Here is a 15,619-nt window from a genome sequence, read left to right as displayed (position 1 = left end):
TTAAACTTGGAATTTTATCACTAATGTCCTTTCTTTCCTATGAAGTATTCCTTCCCTTTGTAATTTGTCCGGTCAACAAAATGAAGTTGGGGAGGAGGTATGGAATACTAACAATATAGTCAATCTATATACTTCTTTTTTTTTTTATTGAAACCCTTACCTTCTGCCTTGGAGCCAATACTATGTATTGGCTCCAAGGCAGAAGAATGGTAAGGGCTAGGCAATGGGGGTCAAGTGACTTGCCCAGGGTCACACAGCTGGGAAGTGTCTGAGGCCAGATTTGAACCTAGGACCTCCCATCTGTAGGCCTGGCTCTCAATCCACTGAGCCACCCAGCTGCCCCCAATCTATATACTTCTAAGAGAACATGAACCCTTATTCTTAATAATAATTATTTATATTGGCTTGTTAATATTTTAATAAAGTTTTTGCTTACATAAGACCTAATCTTTTCCTTCTCTTTCTCTAGAGACAAAGAATGTGTTGCTAGTCATATGCGATCCATAGAAAATGCTCTTCAAAAGGTAATACTATTTATTTTTACACTTTTATTCAACTTTGTTATTAAACTATTCACCATTTTATGATAAACAGAGGAAGTATTTTTTGGCATTTAAAAACTTTATTTTTAATAAAACATCATTAATTAGTTATAGAAATATTATATTATTTAAGGAGATAAAATATATTTGTTATTTTTATCAACTCAAAATTTATACAAATTTGGAAGCTCTCTCCCTTGAGTACTCTTCATTGTCTTAATAAAATTATAGGAATGAAAATTATCCCCAAACTGCTATAATTGCACTTGATTCATTTGTGGTCTTTGCTAAATGAACTAGAGGTCACTTAAGAATCTCATTTGTCTCCTAATCATAAAATATTTGGCCATACTGCCAGCTTACCCTAGTACTACTGTGAAGCTTGCTGCACTAGAAATAAAGGCTAAAATGTTGCCTTTGTTATATACCTTAACATGCCTATAAAGTTACTTAAATTAAAATGTATCCTTATCCTTTATAAAATGAAATAAAATTAAAAGAGTAGAGATATATAGAAAACTTAATCATAGTTTTTAAAATCTTAATCTTAATAATTAACTTAATCATATATATATATATATATATATATATATATATATATATAGAGAGAGAGAGAGAGAGAGAGAGAGAGAGAGAGATATGAACATATACATTAAGGCTAAAAAGTATAATGGTCAAGTTGAGATTTTGACTAAATAATAGAGTTATAAAAAGTGGTTGCTGATTATTATCCCTTAAGTTAGGAAAACTATTAGTAGCTTTTAACAATTTTGTTTAATTGGAATATTAGTAAAAAGAAGGAAATGTGGAAGGAAAAGAGGTAAGGAGACTGCCTAGCCTACCCTAAATGCTGATCAGTTAAATGAAGATCGCTCCCCGACAGAGTTCTAATCTCCATGTGGGAATCCCAGTCACTCATCAGCAAGTCAGGCAGGATCCAGGCAAGGTCCCAATGCAGAAAATCCTCTTGAGCTTAGCTCACCAAGACAGCAGTGAACCCAACAAGAAAGTCCCTGACTCCAAGAAGCTCCAAAGCCAAAAGTCTAAATCAGAGTCCAAAAACCCCAAGAAGCCATCCTCCAAAGAAGAAGTCCAAAAGAGAAGATCCAAGGAGAAGTTCTTTGGACAGGAAGTTCAGGACTTTTTATAGTCCTTTTTCCACTTTACTTCCTATCTCTTCCCCCACTTTATGGGAACCCATCACAGTCTTTAAATTTGCCTAGCACTGTCCAGGGGCAGGCCAGGGGCATCTGGAGTTGACACCCACTCTAGCAAGTGACTTGTGAACTCTCATGCTTAATGACTGGTAAGGTACTAAATAGGGGTACTTAAGTTTTTGATTGATTAACTTAAACGTGCTGATTGATAGACAAAGAGAGTTTGATTCACTCTTCACAAAAGGAACTTAAGTATCTTCTAGTCCATCATCATAATTTTATAAATAAGATTGCTGAGATCCAGGCAGATATAGTAAAGTACCTAAAATGCATCTAATGATTGGTAGAGCTATAGATGAAACCTTTGTCCTAACTCCCAATCTTGTGTCAGAGGGCGGCTGAGGCTGCACAACTATTATTTCCATACACTGATCTTTAGTGGAAATCCATTTGTAGAAGAGATCACAGAAGAATGGAAAGAACAGGGGTAGAAATCCTGGCCACTTGTGAATTTGTGATTTGTATCACTTCCTAAGAATTCTGGAAAGCTTTGGCAGAACAGGAGATCGGGGAGATTCTGTTGTTCTGGGGCAAATCTCAACTCTAAAGGGCATTTTTTAGGCTTCTGACTTTTTCACTTGTTTCTGCCTGCATATTACCTGATCTCACTGTCTCTCTCCCCACCTTTTCAATTTGTTGTCAGGCTCTGCCATTTCACCTTTTAAACATTTCTCCAATGTGTCTTCCTTTCCTCCTCTGACACTGCCACCATTTTAATGTAGGCCAATTATTGCAATATCTCCTAGTGGATCTGCCTTCCTCAAGTCTTGCTTTTCTCCAACCCAGCCTCCATTCAACCACTAAAGTGATTTCCTTAAAATGCAGACATGACCCTGTCACTCCCCTACTCTGTAATTTCCAGCTCATTTTTTATTATCTCCAGGAGCAAATCCAAAATGTTTTACTTGAAATTCAAAACCCTTCTAGTCCCTCCCCTCTTACCCTTTCAGTCTTCTTACACCTTACACCCTGACACAAACTCTTCAATCCAGCGGCACCAGCCTCCTCGTTGTTCCACAACAAGATCCTCCATCTTTTGATTTCCAGGGGTCTCTGGCTGACCCCCATCTCATGAATGTTCTCCTCTGCTTTGACTTCTGGCTTTTGTAAGCCTTAATTAAAATTCCATCTTCAACAGATAGCCTTTCCCAACCTCACTTAATTGCAAAGCCTCCCTGCTTTTGATTTCCTATTAATCATATATATATATATATATATAAATAGTATCTTTGGTTGTTATCTTCAAGGAGGGGCAAGCAGCTTTTAAGGTTCTCTGTGTATGTATATTATATATTATGTACATTTTTTCTCATGCATTGATGATTCACTGATTGTTTATAGTGTGTAGAGCACATTATAGATCAGCCTACAGGACTTTTCTTCTAGGAAGTATTGAAAACAGGTTCAAATAAGGCTGAGTATAGGAGGGTGAATAATATAATTGAAGAGCAAGGACGTGTTCTGAGTAGGTTTGTAATTGAGTAATCCTCGGCACAATTACTATTCAAAGTCCTATCCAGTGAAGAGACATTTCCTGGGCAATAACAACTTTATTGTGACCTCTTTGAGAATGCTGAGTTCACTAATTGACATTTTTGAGAGTCTGATTGTTCATTCCATCTGGCCAGCTTCATCTGGTGGATATAGGTAGCTCTTAATATTCAGATTGGTGAGGAATGCTTACTAATATGTAATGAGTCAGAGACAGTGTGCTCAAAAAGGCTATAAAAATTTTACAAAGTAAGAAGTGATTGACTTCTAATAAAGCCCAGGAGGGTAAAAGAGGGGCATTTTTATGGAAGTCCAAAACTCAACTATTACCAAGTGCCCTAGACTTGGATTAGGCATAATGAAATCCAGGGGATACTGTTGCCCAGGGTTATGACATTTGTAAAAATAACAAAGATAATAATAATAGCATTTATGTAGTACTTTCTCGTTTGCCGAGCACTTTACATATGTATTTGACGTGTAGCTTATTTTGATGTATAACCAGAGCCCTGTGGGCTTTTCAACTAACTGGCCAGTTTTGGATTATCAGCAGCATCTACCATTGGATGATCTAGTCTGTCAGAAGAGTTATAACCCAGCCCTTTGCATGAACAGATAGAATCAGTAATGGGGAGAGCTCTTAGACTGCTCTCTTTAAAAAGGAAGCCCGCCAAATTTTCAGCATACTCTAAAAATATGTATGGAATCTCAGTGGGCTGGGGCTGAGGAGGCCAAGTAAGCTGATGAGGTAGCCAACTTATCTCTTCCTTGAGGGCAGCTGCTTATCTCCAGAAGCTAGCATTTTAAGGCTAGAGAGCTCTAAGCTCCATTTCTGAAAACAGCTTCTCATTCCCTTTGGATGTGATCATACCATTTTTCTGTTTTGGTTAGTTGCTTATAAGGAAGAAGGTACCCTATATCTCCATTTCCCCATTAGGTCACTGTAACAAAAATATGGATAAGTTGTCATAGACCTGTTGAGGCCATTTACTTCCCCTATTGGATATCAAGGGAGAATTGAATGAACTCTGATCGCTCCAAGAAATTTGCCTGTAGAAAGACCTACTGAGAGATACAAAGGGAGTAAGCAGAAACTTCCACATATTTTGGCTTGGCATTTCCTACATTGGAAGATCAGTCTTCCTACATAGGAACAGTTTCCTATATAGGATGATCCACATAGGTGAAAGAATGGATGGGCAAAAGTACTTAAATGGAAGAACCAAGGGCATGTTGAATAGCTAGGCAAGAATTAGGTGTGTCAGGTAAATAATGAACCATGATGGAACTCACAACTATTGAGACAAATATTTGAATGTTCCTAGTGCATTTAGGCCTTCTGGATCTCACATACTAATGCCACTTGTGCTTATTGCTTTTTTTGTTGTTGGGGAGCATTAAGTAGTGCCCATACCATCTGCCATAAGGCATCTGCAGTAGGTACTTTTTTGTCCTTTCCTCTCACTCTCTTAATTACTCTTTGCAGGCTGGCTTCTCACTGTATCATTGAACTAAAACTGCTTTCTTCAAAATGACTAAGAATTTCTTAATCTCTGGATCTCATGGTCTTTTTTTCAATCCTCATTCTTTGACCTTTCTGCCCTTTGACAGTATTGATCATCCTCTTCTCTTTGATATTCTTTTCATTACGTTTTCCTGGCACTGCTCCCCTTTGGTCTTCCTCCTATTGGTTTAACCACTCCTCTCTTCTTTGCTATATCTGTCTCCAGGTCACACCAATTAACTGTGGATGTCCCACAGGGACACGAAGGCTCTGTCCTGGGCCCTCCCTCCATATATTTTGTTTTGTAATCTTATGAGCTCTTAAGGATTCAGTTATCATCTCTGTGATGATAATTCTCAAATCTGATGATTTGCTGTCTCTGCTGACCTCTAATCTTGTATCTCTAATTTCTTATTGGACATCTTAAACTGGATGTCTCATCGATACCATAAACTCAACATATCCAAAACAGACTTCCCTGTTACTGTGGAGGGTATGTTGTCCCAGCCACCCAGGCTTACAATAGATGTCATCCTTAACACTTTCACTCTCATTTACCTTCCATTTCTAGTCAATGATCCAGTTCTGTCATTTTTATTCATAAAACACTCCTATATACCTTGTTCTCTCCTCCAAAGTGTCAGTGCCAGAGGCACAGGCCTTCATCAGCTCCTGCCTCAGATTTCTCCAATCCAGCCTCTACTCAGCTGTCAGGCTGGTCTTATTGAAAATGTAGACCTGACCAGGTTACTGTCTCTTATTCAATTAGCTTTAGTGGTTCCCGTTATCTCCAGCATCAACTATAAAACCTTTTTGGCTTTTAAAGTCCTTTGTAACCTGGCCCTCCTTCCTGTCTTCCTGATTTTCCAATACTTTGCTCTTACTCTAGGATCCAGGGACTCTCTTTGTGATTTCTTGTACACAGTACTTCATCTTCCAATGTGGGGTATTTCTCCCTTGCCTAGAACTCTCTTCTTCCTCATCTCCACCTCCCGGCTTTCCTGACTTCTTTCCGTTCTGTCTAAAGTCTCGCCTTCTACTTTCTGTGAAAAACTTTTCCTAGTCCTCAATCTTTGCATCTTCCCTCTCTGACTTCTTTCTCTTACCCAGTATATACCTTGTTTGTACCTAATTGTATGCATATTGACTTCTCCATTATATTATGAACTCCTTGAGATCTGGGGCTATTTTTTGCTTTTCTTTGTATCTCCAATTCTTAGCCCAGGGTCTGGCCCATAATAAAAAAAAAAGTTGACTGATTTCCACTCAATGACCTTTTTACTGCATTATTATATCTAATGCATTTTATTACTTTGTATGTCATTGTAACATCATTGTGATTAGCACATTTTAAAATTATTTAATTACAAGATTCATATTCTTTCCTGTCCTCCCCCAAGTCCCCTCCCATAGCCGATGCACAGTTCCTCTGGGTTTTACATGTGTCTTTGATCAAGTCCCTTTCCTATACCATTAATATTTGCACTACGGTGCTCATTTAGAGTCTATATCCCCAATCATATCCCCATCATCCCATGTGATCAAGCAGCTGTTTTTCTTCTGTGCTTCTACTCCCACAGTTCTTCCTCTGAATGTAGATAGAGTTCTTTCTCATAAGTCCCTCCGTATTATCCTTGAACATTGCATTGCTTCTAGTAGAAAAGTCCATTACATTCAATTGTACCACAGTGTATCCATCTCTGTGTACAAGGTTCTCCTGGTTCTGCTCCTTTCACTCTGCACCAATTCCTGGAGGTTGTTCCAGTTCACATGGAATTCCTCCAGTTCATTATCCCTCACCAATAGATACCATAATTTATGCAGCCATTAGCACAATTTCTGACACATAATAGATAATAAATGTTTATTGACTTATTAGTGAAAACAAAATATTATGTATACATATGTGTGCTATATACATAGATACAAATTTTAGTACTGTAGGTCCAATTATATAAATTATTTTAATTAACAAATAGTGGAAATCTCTTTATTTCTACTAATATCATATATCATGCTAAAAAGCAAAATGTAGAAATTTTACATAAATGTAATCCATAAATAAATCAAATTCAGGATTATTTTTGAATTAAATTTAATTATAGTTTTAATTCCACTTTTAAAAAACACCAATATTTATACCTAAACAATTTAATTTATTCAGTCTTTCTTTTTAACTTGGGCATTAAAAGTGGCTAATTTTATATCTATAGTGCTAAAATTTTAAATGTAGTTTTCTAGATGATCTTTAGAAAATATACATTTCCTCATTAGATAAATTTAATCAGTATATTTTTAAAATGCCCATGAACATACCTCTGTGATAAATATAAAATTTAGTTACACTAGGAAAGGTGTGTGCATTTTTTTGTTAAATTACATAATATGCTTATTAAATTTTCTCAGAGGAAAAACCAGTTACTTCATGTACATGACAATTTTTTTTTCATCCAGTTGGAATTACATTTTCTTGAAAACCCTTCTACTTAGTAGAGAGATATTGGATAGCAGCTGTCATGGGTAATAAACTGGGGAAATCATCATCAATAAGAAACATAAATGATATACCTTCTGCTTTCTTTCTGAGAGTGGCAAAGTATTCTCTTATATGTAATTAGGGCAGTTACAACTGGACAGTCACAATTCATGCCTCTCTTTCATTTCACTACATTTTTTGATTACATGACTACAATGAAATGGAAAAATCTCTATATTCACAAATATCCTACGAATTTTAGTTTTGCTTTGTACTGCCTAACAACTTTTTCTTTATGTAGCTTATAGGTAATTACTTTTATAAAACTATCAAAATTATTTTCCTGTTATGATTTTAAAATTATTTACATTTTGAATTGCATTATAGGAATGTTAATTATTGAGATTAATCATCTCCTTTAAATAAGTTATGTTGGTTGGAATGGAGAGTAGGAAAGAATATTTTAGAAAGTATCACAGTCATTCTGTTGCAGCTTTCCATTGAAGAGCTTTCCCACTTTCAAATTTAGGTATAGAGGCATTACATTTTTCCCTGCCATACTTTTCCCTTTACCCTATATACTAAAATGAGAACAATGTAGACTTGGTTTCCTTTTGAAATCAGAATTAGGTACCTTTTTCCTAGTAATACTATTACTAGATCTGTGTTTCAAAGGGATCTTAAAAAAAGGAAAGGATCTACTTGTACAAAAATCTTCTATATGTAAGGTACCCTGAACCCACAAAAATAAAAACTAAAGTCTCAGCTGTCAAAGGACCCTACAGTCTAATTAAACACAGTCAGTGTATAACAGTCCGACTAAATAGATATTTTTGGAGATTCCTCCCCAACTGAATCCTGAGATTTTTTGGTTAACTAACTGGATATTAAACTATGTATTTTATTGTTATTAAAATAACAATAGGCAGCATTTGTATAACATTTTACAGTTTGCAAAGTGCTTTACAAATGTTATCACATTTTTTCCTCACAAAATGTTCTCTCAAGTCTGCAAGGTATTGTTATTATCTACAGTTTATAAATGCAAAAATGGAGGTGTACAGAGGTTAAGTGACTTGCCTGGGGTCACTTAGCAAGTAAATATCTGAGGGTAGATTTGGGTTCAGATCTTCATGACTCCAGATCCAGCATTATCAATTTATAATATTCTCTAGTAATTTTGAATCTACCAAGTATTAATTAAGCAATGAATACATAATGTGTGTTGAGTGGAATTGATTCAAAGTTTATATCCCAACTCTCAAGAAATTTGATTTAATATGGGGAATATGGCATATTTTTCATAATATTTTACAGCTAAAAGGGACATTAAGGATCATCTAATCTAACTGCTTTATTTTCAAGACGAGGAAACTGAGGTCCATAGAAGACAAATAAACTTTCTGTTCAAACAGAAAATAACAGACCTAGGATCACACCACTTAATTCCACATCTGTTGCTCTTTCCTCTTCACTTTTTGCATCTTCTAGCCAAATAGATGATAGGTACACAGGAAAGTTCCCACATTATCAGACAAATCTACTTAGAAAAGGCTTTGTGGGGATGGTGGCACCTGAATTCCCTTTATAGCAATAGAAGAATTGTAATAGACAAAGATGAGGAGGGAATGGAAACATCCACCACCTCTGAATGTGATAGAGCAACTGGCAAATCACTCACTTGTTTTAAGATATGGCACTGGAGCTTCCGGGTTGCTTCACTGCTGGGCTGCATCAAACATCTTACCTCTCAGAGATCTACACCAGTGCATCAGGTTCAGCTTCTGGTCAATTGGCAACCCCCACAACTTTCTTGTAAACCCCCAGACCAAAGAGAGAAGACAGAAACATGAGGTGCCCCATTCCAGACTCAGGTTTGCCTGGGAGGCCAGACACTCACCAGCTGCCCAGTGTAGGAGAGAAAGGTGTCCTGGTAACCACTGATAGGAAGCTCATACAATTTTCCTTACAATCCATGGTGCACAGGAAGGAAAGGGCATAATTTCTTTTATCAGGTCCTTTTTTATATATTCATTTATATTGAGCAACTATTCAAAATCCTTTTTTTTTCCTCATGTAGCAAATGGGCAACAAACAGTCATTGAATACCATAATTTTGAAGTGGAAAGTTAGGATAGTCCATTCACATCATCAAAAACTTCCTGAAAGAGTTCCTGAAACTCTTCAAACATCCATCTGAGTCCCTATGAATGCTTTCAGTTCTCACTGGGCCAATACTCCATTACACTTTCTCCACCCATTAAAAGATTTACTGCCCTTGGCAAATAACCTGTGTTCCATTTTGAACTCATTGTCCATATCCCCAATTCAGCACATTTCTCTAGGGTCCTGGGGGAACAGAAGCAATATACTTTGTAGATGCTTCTCCCAGTGTCACACAGAAAAGATACTCATTTAAAGTCTTTCACAGTATGCCCATCCACCTTTCCATATTCTTTCATCACATTCTGCTTTATTCACTAACTATTCTAGTCAAATTGGCCCACTAGCTGATCTTTTTAGACAACATTTTCAACTCCCACCTCTGCCATTTTAAGGTGATTCCTTATGTTTGGAATGCATCTTTTACCTCATAAAATCCTTATGTTCCATAAAGTATAGCTTTGGTGACACTTCCTATGCTAGGCCTTTCCTAATTTGTCTTTCTCCCATCACCTCCGCCTCTGGTTATTAGTACTCTCTCCCATTTGAATTTTATTTATATGTATATATGTATATTATTATATTACATATTATAACATATTATACATTATAACACATATAGAATGTATAATAATATGTAATATAGAACAATATACTATAAATGCTACATATAACATAATATATTATTATGTATTTATCATTTATATATAATGCTTATTTTGTATCATCTCAGCATAATATAAGCTCCTCATGGTCAAGGACTATTTCATTTTTCTCTTTATATTTCCCGTGCTTTACACATTGCCTTGTACCTAGTTAAATCTTTTATTGAAGTTAAAGTTCAGTCCTATTTATGAAGGTCTATAATAACATGTTAATGATTTATTCCCTGTTGAATTAGTAATGCCTCAGCCTGTAGTCCCCCGAGTTTCTGTTGAGCCCTTGGACCTTGAAGGCATAGCCTGACATTGCAAGTTTAGGGGGCTTAGCTAAAGTAATCATAATGGATACTTTCTTATAATGGCTATAATAATGGAGAAGATATTGTGGAAAAGAAACTAGGTGGTATAGTGGATAGTGGATTACACCAGGCACAGAGTCAGGAAAACCTGAATTAAAAATTGACTTCGTATATTTAATATGTGACCCTTTGTAAGGAACTTAAATTCTTTTTGTCTCAGTTTTCTCAAGGGTAAATGGGGATAATAAAAGCATCTACTTCCCAAGTTGGTTGTGAGTATCAAATGAGATAATATGTGTAAAGCATTCTACACAGAGTAGGTGCTATATTTATTCTCCTTCCCCATAGTGTCATATTGGTTTGCCTGAAGGCCCTGAATATGTTATTACCTTAGAGACAGAATAAGAAACCACAAGTGATTTTCATATTTTATGTAATACTCTTTCTCTTTTCAATAACAAAATTATTACCCCCTCTCTACTAACTTTCCATAAAACAATACACAAATAATTGTCTTAGCTTATATCTTATTGAATTTAAATGAAGTTTATTATATTTATAACAGATAAATATTAAATGTATAATGAAGGTAACCTATAAAACAATGTAAATAATTTATTGTATCTATTATCCTAGTGTCATATAGTCATAGATTTTGACATATAAATGACTTTCAAGGTTACCTAGTGCTACCACCTCATTTTATAATTTATACTTAGTAAATTGTAAAGTTTATATTTCATAGAAAAAACTGAGTCCCATAGAAGTGAAAAGACCTTTGGGTCAAAGTATGAACTCAAGTCCTCAAACTAAGTACAACACTATTTACTCTGTACTATGTGGCTTCCATTTCGCACTCCTCCACTTATCTATAAGCTACCTCCCTCAGTTTAGGTTCTTTGAATCAGGAGCTTCTCCCACCGGATCCTGCTGAACCTCTAGGCAAGATCTAGGAACTTCTTTTACCCAGGGTGGTTAGTGATACTGCAGGGCCCAAAGAGCAGCATGTAAAACACAGGATCGGGGCACCTCTATGTCACGTGTACACAAGGCGCTCATGGGAGGCATCCAGTTGGCATTAGGGTACACTTCGTGCTATAAATTCCTATCCTACCCTTCCTTAAAAGGGACCCTGGTCGTTTGGTCTTTTAACGTTAGCAAGAAGAGACAGCCCATTGTGGCATCCCTGGAACTTACCTGAGGCAGAGCCAGCAACCTGTGCCCACAACCTTTGACCAGTGGGGCCACCTCCTCCGACTTCTATCATTTGCAAAGAATTTGTTAGGTACATTTTGCTTTTGTTGACTTGGGTTCTTTCCCTGTAAACCTCTGTATCTCTCAGAGGGACTTGCCCCACAATTTAGAAAACTCTAAGTCCAGAGACTTAAAAAAGCCATTAAATATATTCCTCTATAGTGCTCACTTTAGCTAAGAACGCTAAGCTTGGCAGGCTGGAGAGAGCACCAAAAAATAACCCCACGCTCTCACCTTCCTAATCTGTCCTCCACACATCTGCCAAATTGATACCTTGGTCTAACCCTGCCATTGTCCTCAGAATACTCCAGTGATTCATTATTACCGCTGGGATAAAATGCATCCTTCCTTGTTTGACTTTAAAAGCCCTTCACACTCTTCCTACAGCCTGCCTTTCCACAGTTATTTTACGTTCTTCTTTATTAGGGACTTGGTATTCCAACCCAAATAACCTCTTGATACCCTTCATATACAGCATTTCCTCTCCCAACTCTGGACCCCACTCCCTCCTGCCCTGCCGCTGCCTCATAGATTCCCTCACTTCCTGTAGGATCAACTTCAGTTTTTCTTGCAGAAGGCCTCTTCGCCCCCTCCCCCATTACTTTGTACTCATTTTGTTATTATTTTATAATCTCTTATCTTTATACATGTTATTTTCTTCCAAAAGAATGTAAACTCTGTGAGGGCAGCAACTCCTGTTTTCTTTGCATCCCAGCATTTGTCACAGTGCTTGGCTTATAGCAGGTAGATGATAGGTAGATAGAGAGGTAGTATATACTAGGCATTTATGAGGTGCTAAGTATGCTATGTGAAATGCTGGGGAGATAAATATAAGCAAACAAGACACCCTTTGCCCCTAAAAGCTTACATTCTAAAGGGAGATGATCACTCACAAAAGTTTTCTGGAAAGGGGGATGTAGGGCTATTTTCCAGTCATGGTTTGGAGCTGGTAGCCAGGAAATGATGTGGATTCCTGTGTCTGGGATGAAGTGAAAGTTTATTTATCAGAGGCAAGACTATTCCATTAGTAAAATCCAGTTTTCTTTGAGGAGGAGGTAAAATCAACTTTTATAAGAGTGAGCTAGGGAGCAAGGGAGGAGTGAAGCCAGATGGCAAAATTAAATATTCCTATTTAATATTTTATGAAGTATGGTCTTGTAGTAAGCACGCTGAATTTGGAGCTAGAAGATTTGAATTCAAGTCTTATCCACATAGCCTTTCTGAGCCAGAGTTTTAAAAATTTAACAATTCAAAAGATAGTAGTTTAAACACCTACTGGGTACTAAGTTCTGGAAACACAAAACAAAAAATGAAAGGCCCTGATTTCTGGGAGCATTCATTAGATGATCAGAGTGAAGGGGAGTCCAAACACAAAGTTCTAATAAAGTCTGAAGGGGAAGATAATATTTTATCTAGTACAATTACCTGAAAATTTTTGAGTCATCATGGAGAGGTGGTACCTGACTTTAACTTTGAAGAAAGATAAGTATTATGAAAGTTTAGAATGAGGACAGAATGTATCATATCACAGGGTTAGTATGTGGAAGATGTTTTTTGTTTAAACTGATTTCATTATTTTATGATTTAGAAAAAATAGATTACTTTAGTCAATTCACTTTTGTTGTGTGTATTTACATATGTATATAATTAATCATCCTTTAGTTTTTAATTTTCAGTAAATTTTAAGAAACATAAAAGAAGTAAACATATATAGTATTCATGAGGACAAAAGTTATTTAAAAACTGAAAAATTATTTATTTTATTTTGTGTTTCCACAAGCCTATTTTTAGTAGAGTGTAATAAATGGCTTTTTGTAAGAGACTCATAAACCTTCACCTCCCTCTCATACTACTCCCTCCCATTTTACCATTCTTTCTTGATCCATGTTCCTAAAGATCAGTTGTGCAGGACATACAGGTGTTAGCACAGCTGGCTTGCTGATGACAACTCTGTCCATATAGCTGTCTTGTGTGTCATCACTCATATTGCTCAGTGTCATTCTGACCTAGCCAAGCTAAAAATGGTACTCCAGCTCAAGAGGGATTTAAAAACCTTGACAAACTAAAGATAAGACATTGCAGAATGTCATATGCACGTGCTTAACTGTTTCTAGCTTAAAAGCTCTAAATAACTTAATTTCAGCTTCATCTCCTCTTCATTTGGAGACATTCTCCTTCATTCTTCATTATAAAAGAGATGTTTTGTAGGGGACTGTGCTATCAGTTACTGCAATAGACAATATTCTCTGTTTTGGGAAATTTTCATTTTACATAGATCATTATTAAGGTCATTAAAGGTCACTAAAATCCATTTGGGGGGCATATTCCATGGTACATATTCTGTAACTAAAATACAGCTTTGAAACAATGGTCAGTACTTTAAAGAAAGGTCTTGATCAAATTATGATATTTTCTAGCTTAACAATTGCAAGCCTAGGACTGAATTTTCCATTCCTATAATAGGATTACATTTCTGTTTTTAAAAGATCTCATGGTTTGAAGAATTTCAAAAAGAAGTTGTCGGTAGTTATGTGAAGATGATTATTATATAAGTTGTTTCTTTTCCAGTTATGTGTGTAATATTTGTATGTGTGTATTTATGTAAGTAGATGTATGTACATAAATGTGGGGAAAACATACATTTAACTACTCTTAAAATTTGGACTGTGATTTTTTTTTTGGTCCCCATCTCTGCTTTCCAAATTACTCATTTTTAAAAAGCCACCATTTCAAAATGTTGATTAAATCACATTTCTCATAGTTCATTAGAGAACTGCTTTTATGGAATTTTTAAATAATTGATTTATAATCATCAATCTAGAGACATCAACTATTAAATGTTATTGTTATTTTAAAAATAGAGAAATTGAGCAGCAAGAACTTAACTTGTGCTGTGTTTAATTAATGAGTGCCTTGTTTTGTCCAGTGAAGGACATCACTAATACGCTAGAAAGATTACTAGACTAGGTGTTAGGACACATAGCCTCGTTTGCTAACTTGGGACAAGTCACTTACTTTCTCAACATGAGTATGTGCCCATACTTATAAAATGAGGATAACTAGACCTCAGTGAAAAAGTCCTAAAACTCAAAGGAAATAATTCATCTGAATATGCCTTGCTAAGTCTAAAGCTTCATAAAACCAATAGCAATCATCATGATACCTAATTGTTTCATGGATATTTTTGTTAACTAGCTAATGAAATTACTGGTGTACTTTACTCTTTCTCTTTTTTTTCTCTTCTCTTTATTTTACTATCAAGATAACTCAGAAATCTATAGGACACAATATTATTTTTCAGTTTAGTTTTTAGGAGGGAACCATCTTGGGAGAAACTCTCCAGGTTGCTCATGAATAATTGTGCCTACAGCCCCACTTCTCTTCCCACCTCTGTAGTTTCAGGCTGAGCTTCTCTCTGCCTTCTTCCAATACTTGAGGAAAGAGAGGTCTTCAGGAGGGCATAACAGGGATATAAAGACCAATTAATTCTTAGATCATTTGAAATGCTCTAAAGTACTCTTTTGGATCCTTTTTTCAGACACTCCTAGATATGAATTTGGATTTTGACCTGAGATTGGGAACCAATTCCCTACAACATGCCCTTTCCTCTTTTTATTTATTTTTTAAAAGATAAAACAATTAGCTGGGGCTAGCTGTATTATCCAAGGCAAATTTGTGGAGCATGAAAGTACTATATAAATGAAAGTTACCATTGTTGTTGTAATACTAATAGTATTCCACACAAATGGATTTCAGTCCTAGTGTCATACTGTAGGAGCATTATATACCCAGCTCATTAAACAAATGAGGGAAATGGACTGTAGGGAATTCAGGAATTCATTTTCATACTATCATGGGGATTTTAAAAATTTAATGAAGCTCTAGAAAGAGAACTAGAAAGTGTCCATGCAGCATTACTGCCACTATGTTCAAAGGATCATAGATCATAGGATTGTAGCTTTAATGCTGAAAAGCTCCTTAGTGGCCATTGAGGGAAAACAATTAGGTGGC

At 36.1% G+C, this 15,619-nt stretch overlaps 1 protein-coding gene across 18 annotated transcripts in view; it reads left to right on the top strand.

The window, feature by feature from the left end:
- Window positions 1-15,619, top strand: part of CCDC171 (coiled-coil domain containing 171) — a 543,314-nt gene that overhangs the window by 367,376 nt on the left and 160,319 nt on the right. For all 18 annotated transcript variants that reach the window (XM_056805336.1, XM_056805339.1, XM_056805345.1 and 15 more), the window contains one exon: window positions 470-524. In XM_056805336.1, the coding sequence (XP_056661314.1) occupies window positions 470-524 (55 nt within the window). The remainder of the gene's footprint in view (window positions 1-469; window positions 525-15,619) is intronic.

Source organism: Monodelphis domestica, chromosome 7 (assembly GCF_027887165.1).
Source record: "Monodelphis domestica isolate mMonDom1 chromosome 7, mMonDom1.pri, whole genome shotgun sequence".
NCBI lineage: Eukaryota > Metazoa > Chordata > Mammalia > Didelphimorphia > Didelphidae > Monodelphis > Monodelphis domestica.
This window is presented reverse-complemented; position numbering and strand designations above follow the sequence as displayed.